The sequence below is a fragment of the Spodoptera frugiperda genome, chromosome 16, assembly GCF_023101765.2.
Source record: "Spodoptera frugiperda isolate SF20-4 chromosome 16, AGI-APGP_CSIRO_Sfru_2.0, whole genome shotgun sequence".
In the NCBI taxonomy this organism is placed as follows: domain Eukaryota; kingdom Metazoa; phylum Arthropoda; class Insecta; order Lepidoptera; family Noctuidae; genus Spodoptera; species Spodoptera frugiperda.
Window position 1 is genome coordinate 1012827 of NC_064227.1, and position 19294 is coordinate 1032120.

At 36.0% G+C, this 19294-nt stretch overlaps 1 protein-coding gene across 4 annotated transcripts in view; it reads left to right on the top strand.

Moving 5' to 3' along the window:
• Positions 1 to 3116: 3116 nt before the first annotated feature.
• Positions 3117 to 19294, top strand: part of LOC118280643 (potassium voltage-gated channel protein Shal) — a 96730-nt gene continuing 80552 nt past the window's right edge. For 3 of the 4 annotated variants that reach the window (XM_050699482.1, XM_035600912.2, XM_035600917.2), the window contains exon 1: positions 3117 to 4286. In XM_050699482.1, coding sequence (XP_050555439.1) covers positions 3172 to 4286 — 1115 coding nt within the window. In that variant the 5' untranslated portion in view covers positions 3117 to 3171. The remainder of the gene's footprint in view (positions 4287 to 19294) is intronic. The other variant, XM_035600915.2, reaches the window with a different exon arrangement.

The following is a 19294-nucleotide window of genomic DNA, read 5'->3' on the forward strand; positions in this document are numbered from 1 at the left end:
AATGCTAGCGGATTATATTTGTAACAAAACATAATAATATACTTTAACGCCATCTATGTTCAAAGTTCAATATTAATTAGAACCATAGTTTTCCAAACACAAGATAGGTGTAGTGAGAGTTACTTGTGTGTGTGACGTTTATAAGTATGAAACTGCAGTATGCCTTTCAGTTTTCAAAATGGTGTACACAATACCTACCTTACCCGACTTAAAAGCGAACCCGAGACACCTTGCCACACTTGCAACCACTTCATCAACGAGGCAGTATACATCATATGGCTGATAATGTGTAACGGAGAAATTCAATTTCTTGTTATGAAGACATTAATTTATCGAACAAGCTTCTGTTCCGTGAGATAATAAAAAGTATTTTATGTTTTTTCCAGACCAAAATCTACCCCTGTTCCAGATTTCATCCCGATCCCTTCAAGCATTTGACGTGATTAAGTAACGAACAGACACACACAAACTTACAAACTTTCGCATTTATAATTAAATCGAATGGCGAATCTTGTAGCCATATAGTTATATACACTAGGCCCTATAGTTCCATACTCTAAGCTCTTACTATCAATATTCAAAAAGCAATTACCCTACTCGAGAATTGAACCCGAGACCGTTGCTCAGTGAACCATAAAACCACTGAACTCCCGAGATAATCAAAAATAGATTCATTATTATTATAACAAGATAATTCCTAACTCAATAAGTGGGTTCGATTTCTGTTCAATGCAAATCTTTGTAATCCTGTCAAAGCCTTTGGAGTACGGTTAAGCAATATTGACACTTCGGCTTATGAGATTAAGTTATTTATTCCTTTGAGGTCGTAGGATGGATTTATTTGTGTTCGACGTTTTGAGGAGTTTGTGTATTTTTTTTAAATACAGGCTGTATGTATTAAATTTTCTTTTAATTAAGAGTTTTTATTTCATCTTACTAAAAGTCTTCTTAGTAAAAGTAAAGCGTAAAGTAAGGTGTCTTAGGTTTGTTTCCCACTCAGAACGATTATTTGTGTGGACTTTTTCCATTGATTACCCCTCTTCCCAATCCCCGGATCCCCAACAACCCTTAATTTTATAACCCCAAAAAGCCGGCAACGCACTTATAACGCCTCTGGTGTTTCGGGTCGACGGCGACGATTGCTTATCAGGTGATCCGTTTTCTCTCATTTTTCGGCTTACACCATGAAAAAATAAATTGATGCTAGACCAACTTTTGTAATAAATGCTTTCTTTGACTTTGACTTCCAAAACTATACTGTAACCACCTCTACCAACCCCGTTACACAATAAACAAGCGTAATGTTTAATATTTACACGCAAAACGTGGACAAAAGTAAGGAAATGTGTCCAAAAGATTAGAAGTACGGTCAAGCGTATACCAAGAGCCCTCAAGTAGTTGCAATATGACCCTTACTGCTTAGAAAATAAGGACTTTACACATACCAAAATTCTCACACTTCAATAGAAAGGCCCTTGATTTTCTAATATGAACTTTAACAGCGTCAAAATACAGTCCAATTTACTCTAAGCTTTGGAGATTTTTACGACCTTTTTATAGGATTTTGATATAGTAAAATCGACTGTATTTTTATAGGGTTAGAGTTGATTTTTCTTTAAATATGTATAAGTTGCATATTTTTATGTATGGATTTATGAGTATATGCACTTAGGGGACCCATAACATATAAATTCTACTTATACCATACTATGGAGTGAAGGATAATGTTATAATGGTCATCTTATGGGGTATGTAATATGGCAGCTATGGTTTTTCGTGACTACTTGACTTTGTGAAGAGTCTGGGTTCGATTCTCGTGTCATGTTAGTAAATGTTTTCTAAATGGGTCAATATGTCTTTATTATCATAATATTATGTAATGAAATGTAAATATGCATCTTTGAAAAAATAAATAAAAAAAAATGAGACGAGAATCGAACCTTGAAATATTGTGTTCAGTCACATGAAAGTGATCGTTTGATCAAAGAAACGTATTTTTTTTTAAATAAATGACCAATCAATATATCTAATTAATTTAAATGATTTATTTAAATTATTATACAAACCGAAACCACAACGAACACTAACTAAAAAAAAACAAACGACCAACCAACAACCAAACAGCCTGCAACAGCTTACTCTCACGGCCAAACAAACCGAGCGCACACCCATCCATTTCCAAACCTTAACCCCATCCGCTTAACCTCTCATTAAAAGCGTTAAAAAATAAAACCTAGCCTAAAGCTAAATTCAGGTCTTTTCACTTCCTGAAGACAAAAAGCTTTTCAGAAAACTGAAAAATATACATACAAAAGGTCACTCGAAGGAGTGAGAGAGATAGCTAGCTGAAAATCAATTTATTAGTCAGTGACGTCACGTTGTACGCAGGCGCCGTGCGCTCCTACCCGGGATAGGGTTGCTGGGCGCGGGGAAATTTCCACTCGTTTGAGGGAAATGGGAAAATTTTTATTTTTGTTATTTTTTTTCTCTCGTATGGTTTTTGTGTGATGGTGTATGGGTTCAATGATAATTATTGTTTGGTTCTTTGTATGATCGTGTCTCTTAATATTTTTGTCTAAATTATTATGATTTTTTTAAAGATAGTTTAATGTTCTTTATTAAATAAATACAATGATTACATTGTAATTATTCATTTATTTCATTCATTTCTATTAAAAAAAAGATTCTTATCATGTCGTTACTTTAGACCTGACGTTAAATAATATTACACAATTAGTAGTCACTGAAATGTCTTTATTTCATTTACAACTGATTGCAGAATTGTATGGTTTACTGCAAATTCGTTTATTTTCGTTTCCAAAACTAACCAGTGTAAATATTATTTTCCTGAGAATTAGACACCGCATTAAAGATTATTTGCTATTTCAATTATAGTTTTCTATTAGTCACGTAATGCAATCTAAAATGAAACTGTAAATACAACAAAAAATATGCAATCAAACACAATCTAAGAAAGCCAACGAATGCATTACACGCAAGTAAACATCACAATCAGACTAAACACACAAAAATAGATCAAAAAACAATGTCCAACTATATTCGTAATTAAACTTTGCGTGTGGCAACACTGCGCTCATCTGGGCGGCCCGAAATAGTGGCACGAGGGGGGGCATCAGTACTCGCGGCGGTGCCGCTCACGCCGCCCGCGCCATGGCGTCCGTCGCCGCTTGGCTGCCCTTCGCTCGAGCAGCCGCCATCGGATGGGTTCCCATAGCCACACACCCACTACCGCCGCCCCCAGTCCCCAAGGACCGGCGCCGCGCCGAAGACGAGAAGCTCCTCATCAACGTCTCCGGACGACGCTTCGAGACATGGCGGAACACCCTCGAGAAATACCCCGACTCACTGCTCGGCTCCACCGAGAGGGAATTCTTCTACGACGAGGACAGCAGAGAGTATTTCTTCGACAGAGATCCAGACATATTCCGCCACATACTAAACTACTACAGGACTGGCAAGTTGCACTATCCCAAACACGAGTGTCTGACGGGCTACGACGAGGAGCTGGCTTTCTTTGGGATCCTACCTGACGTGATCGGGGACTGTTGTTATGAGGACTACCGTGATAGGAAACGTGAGAATGCCGAAAGGCTGATGGACGATAAGTTAAGTGAGGCGGGAGATCAGAGCCTGCCTCAACTGACAGATTTGCGGCAGAAGATGTGGCGCGCGTTCGAGAACCCCCACACTTCGACTGCTGCGCTGGTATTTTACTATGTGACTGGGTTCTTCATCGCAGTATCGGTGATGGCGAACGTAGTGGAGACAGTGCCGTGCGGCCACCGGCCCGGCCGCGCTGGGACCCTGCCGTGTGGCGAGCGATACAAAATCGTGTTCTTCTGCTTAGACACAGCGTGTGTGATGATATTTACCGCGGAGTACCTGCTCCGACTCTTCGCAGCGCCGGACCGCTGCAAGTTCGTGCGATCCGTGATGTCGATCATAGACGTAGTCGCCATCCTGCCGTACTACATCGGGCTCGGGATCACCGACAATGACGACGTCTCCGGCGCCTTCGTGACCCTGAGAGTGTTCAGAGTGTTCCGTATCTTCAAGTTCTCCAGGCACTCTCAGGGGCTGCGGATCCTGGGGTACACGTTGAAGTCGTGCGCCAGTGAGCTGGGCTTCCTGGTGTTTTCGTTAGCGATGGCGATCATCATCTTCGCCACGGTGATGTTCTACGCTGAGAAGAACGAGCAAGATACTAATTTCACATCCATTCCCGCTGCCTTCTGGTACACCATTGTGACGATGACAACGCTGGGGTGAGTACTTGCACAGTCATTATACATTGTAAGCCAATCAAAGCTATTCAAAAGTATTGATCGTCCGTCATCGGTCAGCGCTGGAATGCATCAGTTACCATTTAAACAAAATGTTGCGCATATCTGACACCTGTCGACGCCATTAAATATGAACGCGGGAAAATATGTGTCATGGCGTCGATTTGCCGTTTCGACACCGTAAAATGTTTAACTTGAAATTGACGTTTTACAACCGTTTTAATCCCGTGTATATTTCATCTGCAGAGCTGTGTTGTTGGGATTTATGGAGCAAACGTTGTGTTAGACCCGAGAGAGTACTGTTTCTTTTGTAAGGTCAGTAAATACGGTTGTGCGTGAAATGCGGTGTTTTTATTTAATTATTTTTGCTGTCGCTGCGGCTTGCGGGCTTTTTGTCCCTGTTTGACTTCGGAGAGATGAAATGAAAATATTTGAACTTGAGATATTTTTACTCGCACGTTCAATCAATACGTTGTACCTACTTTAAAATGTATCAATTTATGTCTATCGTCGTATAATGTTTTACTTTGTTGAATGTAGCCAAGTTTTCAGTTACTTTCACTTTATTGGCTCTAAGCCTGAAAAACTTTGTGAATAAACTGGCTCAGGCTGAATTAAAAGTGGAAAACTACAATTGTCAACACGGAAAAGGCATTTCGATCGGAATGTGACTGCCAAAGTGGATTGAATTGGTATTGGTGCTATTGAATGCAGGTTTTCATCAAATATGTTTTTGGTAACTATTTTTAATATATTTTTAAACGATATTAGGCTAAAGACCTTTTTGTCATTAAAAACTACTATTAAATGAACATTTTTAGTTTCTATTCATTCTTAATCAATAACGTTAAGCACCTATGTAGGAACAGTTAGTTAATTACATTTTGTTTTGTTAATTTTAAGCCACTACGCAACTTTTAACTTAAAATTACTCGTATAACATTTGTATCGGAGATTATTTTCATAAATTGTGCAAGTCATGCTCAGAAAAAAATACTTTATACATTTTATGTAGTCTGTAAGCTATTCTATGTATTGTGATACAAGTAATTATTATTATAGGTCCAGGAAAAATGCATTCTATGTCAGATGTCATTCTCCAAAATCTTAACACAAAAGTAATAATCGATGGAGTTACTTGCTCGTTCTTCTCCATTCGAAGCTACACTTTGGAACGAGCATCTAGCTGTCAGTGATGACAGACAGACTGACGGACAATTCAATTTGACGTTTCAAAACTGCCTAATTTAGGATTAAGTCTTTGCCTGCCAATAGAAAATCGTTGAAGGCAAGTCCTCCGCTAACCACGGCGTTCAATGTGTTAAGTGAAATAAATGTTTTGACTTTGACTTTAAAATAAAACTATCGGTTGCGATATGAAAAAAGAGAAGAACACTTTATCATTTATATTGTAAGTAAGGATATGACTAATATCAATCTAAACAAATATTTTAATTAATGTAATAAGTTGATTCCAAAAGCTTTATTTGTCATAATTTTCAGCCCTACATTTTGATGATATAGTCAGTATTTTTTAACCAGACGTCTGACTGCGAACAAATATATCGAAATCTTTGTGATCACAAGTCGTTCCACATCTAGACAACATATTTTTTTGACATTGACATCTTGTTGTTAGCCCTTTGGCCTCTAAAAAGGCTCACAGTGAGATGTCAATCTGTCGGGGGATACATGTCTCTCTATTAGAATGTCAAGATGGAAATACGAAATGTCTGCTGTAAAGGATTTATTTACAGGTGATCTCTAGGGACTTTTGATGTCAGTTTGATTTTTTGTGCTTATGTTATGTTTACTTTAAGTTCATGAGTTTAAGAGATAATGCGAATATTACAAAATATACCTTTTGCTGATTTTGGGCTGAGCTAAATAAAATGCACTGGCTGATATTTTATTCGAATTATTCTTACAATACATGAAAAAAGATAACATAATTTGAAAAAGAAGAGTTTAGGATTCGCCTATATAATACTGCTGGACACGATTTTAACCGTTGATACAGACATTGAACGAAGGACCCTCTTTGATATATAAAAGAAGGGGTAAATTAAAAGTACCTTTAACCGACGAGTATGCATAGAAAAGACTGATGACTGTTGATGAAGCGTAAGAGGTGTGTAAGATTCGTAGGAATTGGCGTTCTATTATATCTGTCTATCGCCATGGGAGACGGGCGTGAGGTTATGTATGTATGTATGAGATTAACTTCCTAGAAAATCACATCAACAGACCATGACAAGAAGTGTTTATCATATTCAAACTCTCAAAAAAGTAAAAAACCAGTATCAAGAACTCATGTTTACAATAAATAACATAAACTTTATAAAACAGTACACCCATCTTCGAATAGTAAACCCGTAAATTGTTGACCTACTCATAAAATACAGCATAAAAACCTTTCAGCACACTTTGACAGCCGGATGCACGTCATACGTCAAGCTAGTTTGACAGTTGTACGTAAAGCACTCAATGTTGATTGACGTTTATGTCAGTATGTGGGATGCGAAGATTTTTAGTTTAAGAGGCCATAAGTTTGGATGAAATGGATTTAAATTACTTTTTAGTAGCGGTGGAGTGGTTGTTACTCGAACGAGGAGAGTGTTGTTTCGTTTTCTTGTTACGTCGAAGTTTTGTATGGGTTTTTTGATTTTGTAGTTGGCTATAAGTCATATGGAACTATTATGGTGTATTCTTAGGCTTCTGATTATTGGTTTTGGGACAATATTAATATAACAACCAACAAATGTAGAACTTGAAGAAGTATTTTGACAGAAAATCATTTAAAGTCACAATGACGCTGTATGCAAAATTAAACTTTAATAGATGGCATAAGGACTAATTTTATCGTTATTTCAGCTAAAAAATTCAGTATTTTGTTCAAAAACAGTATTATATGTAAATGTTAAAAAAAGATATAGCCTACGGCACAGACAGCCTTGCTACGGCGTAGATGCCCTTGCTACGGCGTAGGCGCTGGCTACGACGTTGGTTTACTTAACGAATGATTTGCTCTGAAGCCTATAAAGTAGTAAAAAATAAATTCTATAAAACTAATTCTAGAAATAACATGAAGGTAATGTGAGCTGGTATTTATCTCTTTAGACCTTGAAGAAAAATCTGAGATATGTAGGTATGTACATCAGATTCTCTTTATATTAACTAAACAATCCTTCAATTTAAAAAAAATATATAACTTTACCTTTTGATCCATACTAGGATTTTCTCCAGTATCGTGGGTGCGTTTATAAACATACAATTCCACATACACATGACACCCAGACCCCAAGGAACAATTTGTGGATCACACAAAGAGTGGCTCCATGCGGGAATTGAAACCGCTACCCGTTGCACGGCAGCAAGTTTCCCAGCCAGGGCGTTAACCGTGCAGTCAAATTGTGTTTAATGTTTTTAAGCACGAGATCTGTCTTCAGGAAAAATAACACTAAAATGTAACATATAGGTATATATATAGTTGCTCAACGTACCTATCTTTTCTGTTAAATTTGTATAATGTAGCTTCAGCTTTAAATAAATAAATAACTGGCCAAAAAATAGGATATACAACGTGTAACAAAAAGGGAGTATACATATCAATTGCTCGGTTTCTAGATAACTAGTATTTTAAACTCAAGTTTTCATGGTACGGTACCAAGTTATGAATTTTTGAAAACGCGCCGCCGCTCGAATTAAAATTAGGTAGACAGGTACTAGGCGATCAGATTGACAGAAGAAATGTTTCGTAATATTAGCGAGTGATCCTTGTTGTTTTGTGACACGTTTGTATGTAAGTATTTGGTAGTAATTTTGTTTTAAACGTATTTTAAGATGAAACTTCATTTAGAGACTCTATTCAACATGTATTCATCAGTGCTTCTTGACGCATATGGGTATTTTGTTACACGTTGTATATGTAATTGTTTTTTAACTTCTATATTCTGACTTTGACGTTAGTAAGGTGAACTGAAAACACCCTGAAATAGTTCAACCATCTTATCTCCAACAAACCACTGAAAACGGTTTCAGCTATTTATAAACCAGGTTCTATTTATACACCGCCATTTTTACTTGGCCTTGAGTGACGAAAACATGACACCGTGGTAGGGGGTTCGAATCCGAGCTTGTACAAATATGTTATTCAAATATATGCACATAGTTTAACATAAATGGTTAAATCCATATGTAATGAAATTATTAAGTTTTGTTGGTGAATTTTGAGCTGGTGATTGGATGTAGGGGGTTACTGAGTTCGAATTCTGTTTCGTAAACATTTCTGGGAATTTGTTTGACTATTGATTAGTTATTTTTGTTCTTTGGTTTAGGATAAAGGCAAGGTAATTTTTGTCTTTAAATATATGTATTTACTGAACAAAGTCATTCGAACCCTGCACCTTATTGAAGTATATAAAAAAAGAAAATGTAATGCCTTATCTGCATTTTGAGAATCAAGAAGCCTGAATGTAAACCTAGAACAAATTAGATGTACCGTTTTCAAACTCGATAGGGTCGAGTTAGTTTAGTAAAGTGACTTAGTTAGTTATAACTGAAATAAATTTGATGATACAAGAGTCGTCTACCAATCCAATCTAAGGAAACACTGTCGTGATGTTTTCCTTATGTCATTATTTAAGTAAACCTCCCGAATTCCTATAAAATACAAATTCAAAACCATAAACAAAACTTGAGCGGTACCGATATCCGTTTCCGTGATCCCCATTTTACTGCAAATAAAACTCATAAAAAGTATTGCAATAAAATCCGGAATCGAATCTTGGTATCGCTATAGGTCAATCGCACTGCGTTCTGTTGAATATAAATCAGATTATAAAAACTTGTTAATGTTGTGACAGACATACATAACGATTTATTTGAAGATACACATAAGTATACTCACAATTTGTGTACTTTTTTAAGGGGAGAATATTATCCAACGCCTTGGGCGAGGCAAGAGGGAGTGTCAGACTCTTACTGACTAAAAACCAACATGTTCCTACTCTTGCTCTTAGATTAAATAATAAAAAAAATACTATTCATATCTGCAACGTCATGCCTTTTATCCCCCCGAAGTGGTAGGCAGAGGTGCACATTGCGTCAAGTAATACCGCTATACAATGTACAAATACTATTTATAATACTCAATCCAACTACAGACACATATTATCATATAGGTACAGTATGTATATGCATATTTACATACATAGATACCTATCTTTTAACAAAACCACAACAAAACGAACACACATATGTATGCAGCTATTGTCCCTATTTCCGTACAATAAATACAGAGAAAGAACCAGCAAACAAACAAACATACAAACTAATATATGCTGAGAGAAATATGAGCTCGTGTCTGCTTGAAGGTGATTGATGGACATCGCAGAGATATTGTATAGGGCCGCTCGCGAGTGTTCCTTGAAAAATGATGAAAAACTGAGATTTATAATGTTTTTTATTTTATTAATCTGTGTGTTGAGATATGTAACTGTATGTGTTTTTAGTATTGGTAAGTTTAAATCATTGCTTTTATAGTATTCTAGCAAATTCGGCGAACTCCGTTTGAACCACCAATGATTTAGCCTGTTTTCCTGACTTTTTTTCCGAATTTTCTTTGCTTTAAACCTGACGGAGCCCGAGACCTTTCCAACGAATGCAAAACTGTGAAAATCGGTTAGTGTGTTCTAGAGTTACAGCGTCAGGAAGGAAAACCCGACTTATTTTTATATTATAGATAACAATTTCAGGCTTCATTATCAATTAAAATTTTTCTATTGATACAAGTGGGAACATAGAATTTTATACAATTGTAACATTTGGTGACAATTTATTTAAATAGAAATAATTTTATTATCTTTACTGTGATACTCGTAAAACGTTGACGAGTAAGACAACTCATAAAACGTTGCAGTGTCACGTTCGCGTAACATCAATGTTACGTGATACGTAACGCAATCATGCAGAATAAACAGGTTACAGTGTCAGTGTCAATAATGTTTCAATTAGACCATTTCTGAATATCAAAGAGAATTCTTCTCCATTCAAAGCTACACCTTGGAACGAGCATCTAGCTTCAATGACAGATAGACTGACGGACAATTCAATTTGACGTTTCAAAAGTGCTTTTTTAGGATTAATGCTTTGATTTTGACTTTAACTTTAAATATTTACTTAAAGATAAAAATGTTGGTGAAGCTATTTGTTAGTACAAGAACGTAGAGAAGAACAAACGTCGCAACATGTTGCAATACACGTTGCAAGCACAGTTACTGTAACACACAAAAAGCTTTTCGCGATCAAAATAAGATGTCATCGCGGAGACATGAATGTTCGCTTGATTGATGACTTATCTTAGCTGACGAGTAATATTATACTAAGCTGTGTATGTATAATATGTATAAGTATGTATAATGGCTGAATATTTTGATGAAAAGAGGGTTTTTTTGCTGTCCGTTTGTGCGTGGATGTAGAAAAACGTATGTGTTAGGCAGTTGTCCCACCAACGGCGAGTGAACGACTAACTATCTACAACTATATACAATAGATATACTTTCCGTGTAAACAAAAGAGATGCATATACAAATAGTTGATCGCTGACTGTTCACACTGCCGGCGAGTGCTCGCTTCACTTGTTTGTTTTTGTTTTCACTCGTTTCACTCGTTTCTAGTTCTAGCTCTACTCGTTACTCGTTCATCGTTGCCGGTGGGACAACTGCCTTATGGTAAGTAGCACAGTTTTGTGTTACTGTCAACAATTTTCTTTCTGATTAAAAACCACCTCGTTCCTACTGAAGCCTAGTGCTTTTCAAGTTACTTGTACTATTATTGGATTCTAATTTAAAAAATAATGGAGAAAATTGAAGGCGTTTTTTTTTTTAAGTTTACGTTCTTTTATTCTGTTTTCATATTCTGTAAATGCTAATACTGCAGCTAATAAAAATTGAAAAATTGTGCTGTGCTATATGTAAATGCTTCTCAGCTTACTTTTTAAAGAACAAAAAGTGTTATGTTTTCAGATATTTCAGTTAGTAACAACATAATAGAGATCGTGTTATATCAGTTTCAGCTGAAACTCATCTGAAATACGGCCCGATTAAATATACAACGACCGTTTAAGCTCGTCTTTATAGATGTCACATTATAGAAAATTACATATTTTTCGTTAAAAAGAGCTTTTTGGTGTAACAAGACTGTGACTCCTCTGGTGTTGCGGGTGTCCATGGGCGGCGCTGATTGCTTACCATCAGGTAACCCGTCTGCTCGGAAAACTATTCCATAAAAAATAAGAGGTTCTGCATTCGATATAAGGGTAGGACATAAGTAACTTGGACTTATTCCTAATTCTAAGTGATAGCATGGAAAATGTAATTTCAGGCGGAGACTGGTAATTGGCTTGCCCCCAATAATTACATGGGACTTATAATATAACTAGCGAAGAGTAATGTAAAATATTCTATCTACTCCTTATACTTTCTTATTATGTAGGTGTGATATTATGAAAGAGGTATCTAAGATTCGTAGCAATTAGAGTTCCACTGTCTCTGCCGACCCCTATAGGAGACAGGTGTAAGTTTATGTATGTAGGTATGATATAATAAAAGTTATCTTGTTATGAAATCAAGTTTATCGTAATAAGAATCGCAAATTCGCGTTCTTGATTTTAATAAAAAAGTCATATAGGTAGCTAAACTGTTTTACCTTTTTGACTGTTTTCGTGTAATTGTGGAATTGTTCTTTAATCCAAATGTAAAGTATATAACAAAACTTTATTCCTATTTATGTACATTTTTATAATGATTCATTCTTGGATATGGAAAATTAGTTTTAAACGTTCAAATGCTACAACTCTCTCTATAATCTTATAACACGAAAAAACAACAACGCTTAAATCTAATTAGAAAAACATAGTACACAGTAGTTCTTTCCAAGTTTTAACATAATACAAACTATATAGTAAGGTGGTAACATACTAAGGTGTTCCCTAAAGGCTATTTACTTAGGTTTAGGTGGCACATCGCCATATGTAGTCTGGTACCAGTTTGGATAACAACGTCTGAGGCAGCCTCAGGCCTGACATGTAATTATAGCTGGAAGTAATTGTATTTAGGCAGGGGTGAATAAATATAGTAAATATAGTATTACGCTTGTTCAGTGTAGAAGAGGTAGGCTGAAGTGTATGTATTAATGTGTTATGGTATTAGTTGAATTGTCGAAAATTGAGGTTTAAATACGCTTTTGGTAACTTAGGTATAGAGATAAAAGATAAATTCATGTACTCTTATACAACTGGATTTTAAGATGATAAGATTTGTAATGACTGCCTCGTTGGTCCAGTGTTTGCAAGTGCGACTGCCGGACAAGGTGTCTCGGGCTTCAAGGACAAAGTATTACTGAGCTTTTCTCGCTTTTTGAAAATTTTCATAAGTTTCGTAAATATTTACCAAATCCCCACGCCTGGTAGATGTCTAGGGATCACAGTTAAGTTCTTTACTCAGCGATGGGTCACACTAAGTAAACTTACCTAACGCAAGAATTTTCTTCCATGTCATTTAGTTCATTTACCCGACTTTACCCAGCCTTTACGAGTTACTAAACAAAAGCCTAACAAGCTGATAAAAATCGTGTAATTTTCAAGGTTCAGTATAAATTCATGAAGTCGTTAGCTGTTACAATTGCGCCGTGCCATGTATTATGTACGGCAAGGTGACCCCTGATTTGTGCCTTAATCGTGTATGCCCATTGTCGGGGCTTTTGCCCTTAAACTTGCTATAATTGTTAGTGTATTGTGTTTTTTTTTGAGTCATTCGGTTTTAGCGTGAAGTAGGTACAAAGAGGAGATGCCATAATGTAATTGTGTATATATAAAATATCGGTCCTGTCTAATGATATTATAAGTAAAAAGGTGTAGACAGGTTATTAGCACCCAGAAGTCTTTCTGAGTCATTGGTTTTTAGCATGAAGCAAGTATAAAGAGATGTCATAAAGTAAAATATTGGCCCTGTTCAATAATATTATAAGTAAAAACGTGTTGATAGGTTTTTAGCTATCAGAAAGAGGCACATTAAAATGTGGACTAGTATGGAGGCTTAAATTGTGGTCTGGGCTTGATATTATTCTTATATTCTTCTAACTGTTGCCCGCGTCTTCGTTCATGTAGAATAATGACTTCTGTCAGATTTCTTTTTAATAAAATTGCGTAATTTACTTTTTAGTAAATCAGTTACCTGTCAATAAAATTAAAGTCCTGTCAAAATCGGTCCAGCCATTTTAGAGATTAACCGAAACAACTGACAGGCAGACAAAAATTGTGAAAATCTAAGGTGAATGTATCATATGTATATGTATGTATTTATATGCATGTAGTAAAAAACGGTTATTTCAATATTACAAACAGACACTCCAATTTTATATATTAGTCTAGATTAAAATAATACCTAATACATAACAGAATGATTACATCTCTACCTATTAATAGCTAAATTAATATTATAACAAAAGGAATTTCTAACACAACATTACAAATATATCCTTCATGCGAAATTCACCTCTATTGACATTAACAGTAGTTACAATGTTGTTCAATTTCCTTTGTACAATACATTATATTGAATCAGTGTACATTGTATATTGGTATTACATATAAGGCTGACCTTTCACCAAGGTTTATTCACCTTTGCCATTTACCGAACATGTGCAAACTAAAATGAATTCTAAACTAATACGAATACGTTTTGTTTTTGGTAAATAATGTCTGTTTAAAGTTTGAACTGTGCACGTGTCGCTGTTTAAGAATTTTCATCTAAAATTTTACATTGAATTTTTTTTTTTATTATACAAGTAGATAGAGTACTGCTTCGTTGATCGAGTGGTCGTAAGTGCGACTGCTGGACAAGGGGTTTCGGGTTTTGATTCTCGGGTCGGGCATAATATTACTGGACTTTTTTTCGGTTTTTCGAAAATTTCTCAGTAGTAGCACGAAGTCTGGAATTGTACCCGGTATATCGCAATAGGCTCACTCCCTATTACATGGGACTTACAACACAAATGGTGAAAAGTGCAGCACTGCCTGGGGTAGGCAGTGCTGCACTTCACCATTTGTGTTGTTCGGGGATAAAAGGCGTGACAATGCATAATAATGATAACCAGCTCACTGCTCACTTCATAAAGCTCACAGCCATAACTAGCTGAAAAATCGATATACTAAACACACACCTGAAGCGAAGCCCCTTTCAAAGAATGACACATATTACAATATAAACTTAGTCATCATGTTTCAGTCTCATATTACAGTGCATGGGCGTAACTGAAAGCCTTATTGTGCGCCCATTGTCCGGCTGAAGGGAGCTGAAAAGCGGTTTACTATGAAAAAGGAATGAATTGATTTCTTTCAGCGGTCAGAGCCTTATGTAATGGAGATATGTAATGCGTTCATTGTTTTGTAAAATGTCCATTTTATTTGGTTAAGTTTTATGTTGGTGTTAAATACATATTAAGAATGAATTTTTTACCGATTTAAAAAAAGAGGGGTACTACGTTCGGATATTTGTGCTTTCCTCTTTCTGCCTCGCTGGTCGAATGGTGGCAAAAGTGAAAATTGGAACGCCTTGAACAAATTAAACTTAATTTAAATTAAAAAAAATAATGTTACTATGGTGTCATGAAAAGTATCTGAAGTATGAAAATAAGTTGTATCCCTATAACATCGGATTTTACACAACTACGAATTTTAGAAAAAATATCAAAGCGCTCTGCTTACTCCTTTGTCAAACAAAACACGTAATGTTATCGTAGAAGAAATGAGAACAGCCTCTACGTCAATAGATGCCCCAATAGATTAATAGTCGTGATGATATACAGAATCAAATTAAAAGCCGCAATCTAAACTGTATTTAATGGATTTTTCTTGGAATGAATCAATTCAGGTTAGTGCGCGTGCGTCAATTTTAAAAACACTGTGTCTAGTGCACTAGAAACATTAATCTTAGTCTTAACTAATATCGATTTTTTAGAAAATCATTAATCTTTGACAACTGATGTGACTTATGAGTACTTTTCTGTTTATTAGCTATTAAAATAATAGCTATTAAAAAAATAGAATTATGATTCGAATATACAAGCGAAAACAGCGCAAATTGTGTAATCTATCATCATAATCATCTGTGTCATTTTAGCTACACAACCCACATCCATTGTTTACCATAGGCCTCTTCACATGATTCCTAAAAAAAGCCAGCAAGAAGCAATAAAAAGTTTTTGAAAAATACAACAATATGATAATTGGCACTCGATCCGGAGCTGCGGACTACCTAGCGGGCTTACCGGGGCTCCAGCTCGAAAAGCAGGAGAAGGAACGGGGTGGTTTTTAGTCAGTAGGAGTCTGACACTCCCTCTCGCCTCGCCCAAGGCGGGAGAAGTCATTGGATGACTTTCCCTCCTCAAAAAAAAAAGAAAAAGATAATTGGCACTGCCTAATCAATGAATCGAACTCGATAACTTTCATACTACGACAACTTTCCTACATGAAAAAATAACTGCAGTTTCCTTCATTCCATTAATTATATTACGATTAAAGACAGCATTTATGAAACGTACTAATAATAACATCGTTCAGGTATCGAACCTTGACTGAATGACGCGTTCTCAGACATTGACCTATATGATTGGACCGCGACACCGCTCATATTTCGAAATCTGTTTACAAGGCTGAGCAATTTTCTTTTATTTTCATTTGAGTAAACAAAATTGATTTGTATGAGTAGATGTAAAAGTGTGACAGAAGCCAAAAAAGTTTGTGGTTTCTACTTACCCTGCCCTGAAAGGCCAGGGCTAAAGGTGTTAGCCATAATCTACATACATACATAACTTCACGCCTGTTTTCCATGTGGATAGGCAGAGGCCATGTAGCAAGTACAAAGAGGAGATGCTATAATGTGATTTTGCACTGTGACAAAACAAATGGGTGCAGGGCTTAATGATATCATAAAGTATAAGAATTATGATTAAGTAAAAAGGTTTAGATGGTTGTAAGCGCTTAGAAAGTGTCCCGTTAAAATGTTTGTAATATGGGACTGCATGTTGGAAAATCGTGGTTTGTAATGTCACGCGCTCCTTGTAAAGTGTCACGCATTGTGTTAAAAGGAAATCCAGTTATGACGTCTCTTTGTATTTGCTTCATGGCAGAGACTATGGTTACGATATTACAGTCGTATTATGTTGTTTTAAAAATAATAATACAAATATAACTGCCGAGTAAAAGTGGGTTTTACATTGGATACACATGTATGCATCTCTGCTTGCTCCTTCGAGGATTATGAAGGCGTATTGAGTTATAGTATTGAGAAGTATTTGTGGGATATGTACACGATGCAGTCATTTACAATACTTCTTGTTCTAGTAGACCTAATGTATTTGGGGAAGATATAATTTATACAATGTATAACATATAACAACTTACACAAATCTAGACTTTCAGCTATTTCTCAAAAAATCTAAATTACAAGACCCGTTCCCCGACTCAACAACTGATACCTCTTACCCTTGGAGTTGCATTAGCGACCCCTAAACATAACCCAACTCATTATTTATCTCCAAAACATAAGTAATAAACCTAAATACTTTATTTGTATCCATTTTTTCATACCCACTACCCACAAGGGGGCGACGAGGGTTCTTTTCTTGCACATTTGTGGCCTTATTCTAATAAACATGAAGGCATGGGAACCATTTTTCGCGTTTTACTGTTCAAATATTAATTTCCTGACCCTTTGGCCCCCTTGGGCTTATTTTAGGGATGTACGCAGCGAATTTAATAACTCCCTGAGTTAGTGTTAAATGTTAAAAGTGTTTAATGTTGTTTTAGTGGGGTCTATAGTGTTTATGAGGTCTTAATTATGGTTTAATCGTTGTCGGGTTAATTGATTCGCTGTTATGAAGATGGGGCTCATGTTTTATTAAATGTCTTGTTAGTTTTATGGTGCTTCTGAGGTTGTGGTCTTAAGTGTTATTATAACTTGAGATTTTTTAAATTTACCGCCTCGTTGACCGTCGCGGGTGGTCGCATGTGCGACTGCCGGGAAATGGGTCTTGGGTTCGATTCTAGGGTATTACTGGGCTTTTTTCGGTTTTTCGAAAATGTCTCAGTAGTAGCACGGAGCCTGGAATTGTGGCCAGTATATGGTAATAAGCTATTAAATGGGACTTATAACACAAATAGTGAAAAGTGGGTGTACATACACACACGACGACACGATGCTTAATTTGATATCATATCATTACATAGATGTATCAAGGCCTTAATATTACCCATGACTTTTAATACTCGAATAAAAAATCATGATCAGGCATTTCAATTTCAATGTAGTATGCTAATAGTTTACACTTGTAGGGAAACAACAAAGCGTTATAATGTAACGTTATTATCGTGCAGTTGGAACTGTTGGCAGTAAACAGAAAACAAAGATAGTTGTTATGATTTATGAGGCGGGCGCAGGCCAAGTTGAATGATGGCTCCATTACTTCATTACCTACGTCTAGCGTGCTCTCGGGTACATATTGTAGTGTGTCTGATGGTTCATACGTTTTTATGTACTTTGTCATAGGATTGTTGGGTTTTGGATGATGGTAAAATATATAGAAGTATTCAGAAGTCTTGTAGATAATGGTGATTGTAAGTACAGCTGATGCTAAAAGATTTCAAGACCGTTTTTTTGATCGGAGAATCATCCAATGACTTCTCTCGCCTTGGGTGAGGTGGTAAAATATATAGAAGTCTGTGGAAATATTTAGGTGTCTTATGGATAATGGTGATTGTAAGTGCAGTTGATGCTATAAGATTACAAGAACATTTGTTTTTGAGTGGGAGAAAATGATCCAGTGACGTTTTTCGCCTTGAGTGAGGCGAGAGGAAGTATCGGACTTTTGCTGACTAACGGATACGTTCTGGTCGGGCGGCAAGCTATCCTTGCTCACTGTTCGCAGACATATAATTATGGTGGCCAGAGATTATCGCGCGATCCTCAAGAAGTCCAGGGTCTGAAAAAAATTGGGAGTTTTAGGTTTGATTTGGAATTGTCAATAGTCTGAGTAGTTTCATTGAGAACAATTTGTATTGCCTTGAATAGTCTTAATCTAAACAAACATATGTATAAAGATCTACTAATCGATCTTTATAAACAAAGCTACTCTCACCCAATCGCCTTTGTATATTATTCTAAGACGACACCTATGTGACCAATACAGCTCATTCTCCTGTGAGCCAATTTACACAAATGATTAAAACATAAAAACAAAAAATACAACTTTAAACATGCATCGCGCCACATTAAAATAAAATTAATTTCCTTTGAAAAAATTACATAATATACACCTATATAACTAAAAATACAACATTTCAAAAGATTAATGATCTCGCGACCTCTCACTTCCGTTCAGATGAAACATCAAAGCGAGTCCCAGGTTCAATTCATTTATTCATTTATTCATATTTCTACAACAATATAGACTTACAGTCATACAACCAAATCGTCTACATGTTTTTAAAATTACATTAATATAAAATAAAATCTAATATTTACAATAAATCAAAATAAAATCTTTAACAATAAATCAAAATCAAATCTTATACACTAAATCAAAAACATAAAATAAAACATCTCGCACTTAAAATAACATAAAATACTCAATTATAATAATTACTTAGAAATATTTAAATAAAACAAAATGTATTTTGACACAGTACCAACACTATTAAAGAATAAGTCTGCATCCGGATTGCACTGTAACAGTCTGTTAATTAAATTAATCGCCCGGCCCGTTGGACAATTATCAGCTTGTGGAGAACGCCAACTTGGTGGACAAGCAAGTAGTCGGTGACGCCGCCTACCAGTACCACGCAAATATCGATCGGGGACATAGAAGTGAATGTTCTCCCGCACAGATGGGTTATCTATCCTCTCAGTAATCAAGCAGTAGTAATGGAAAAT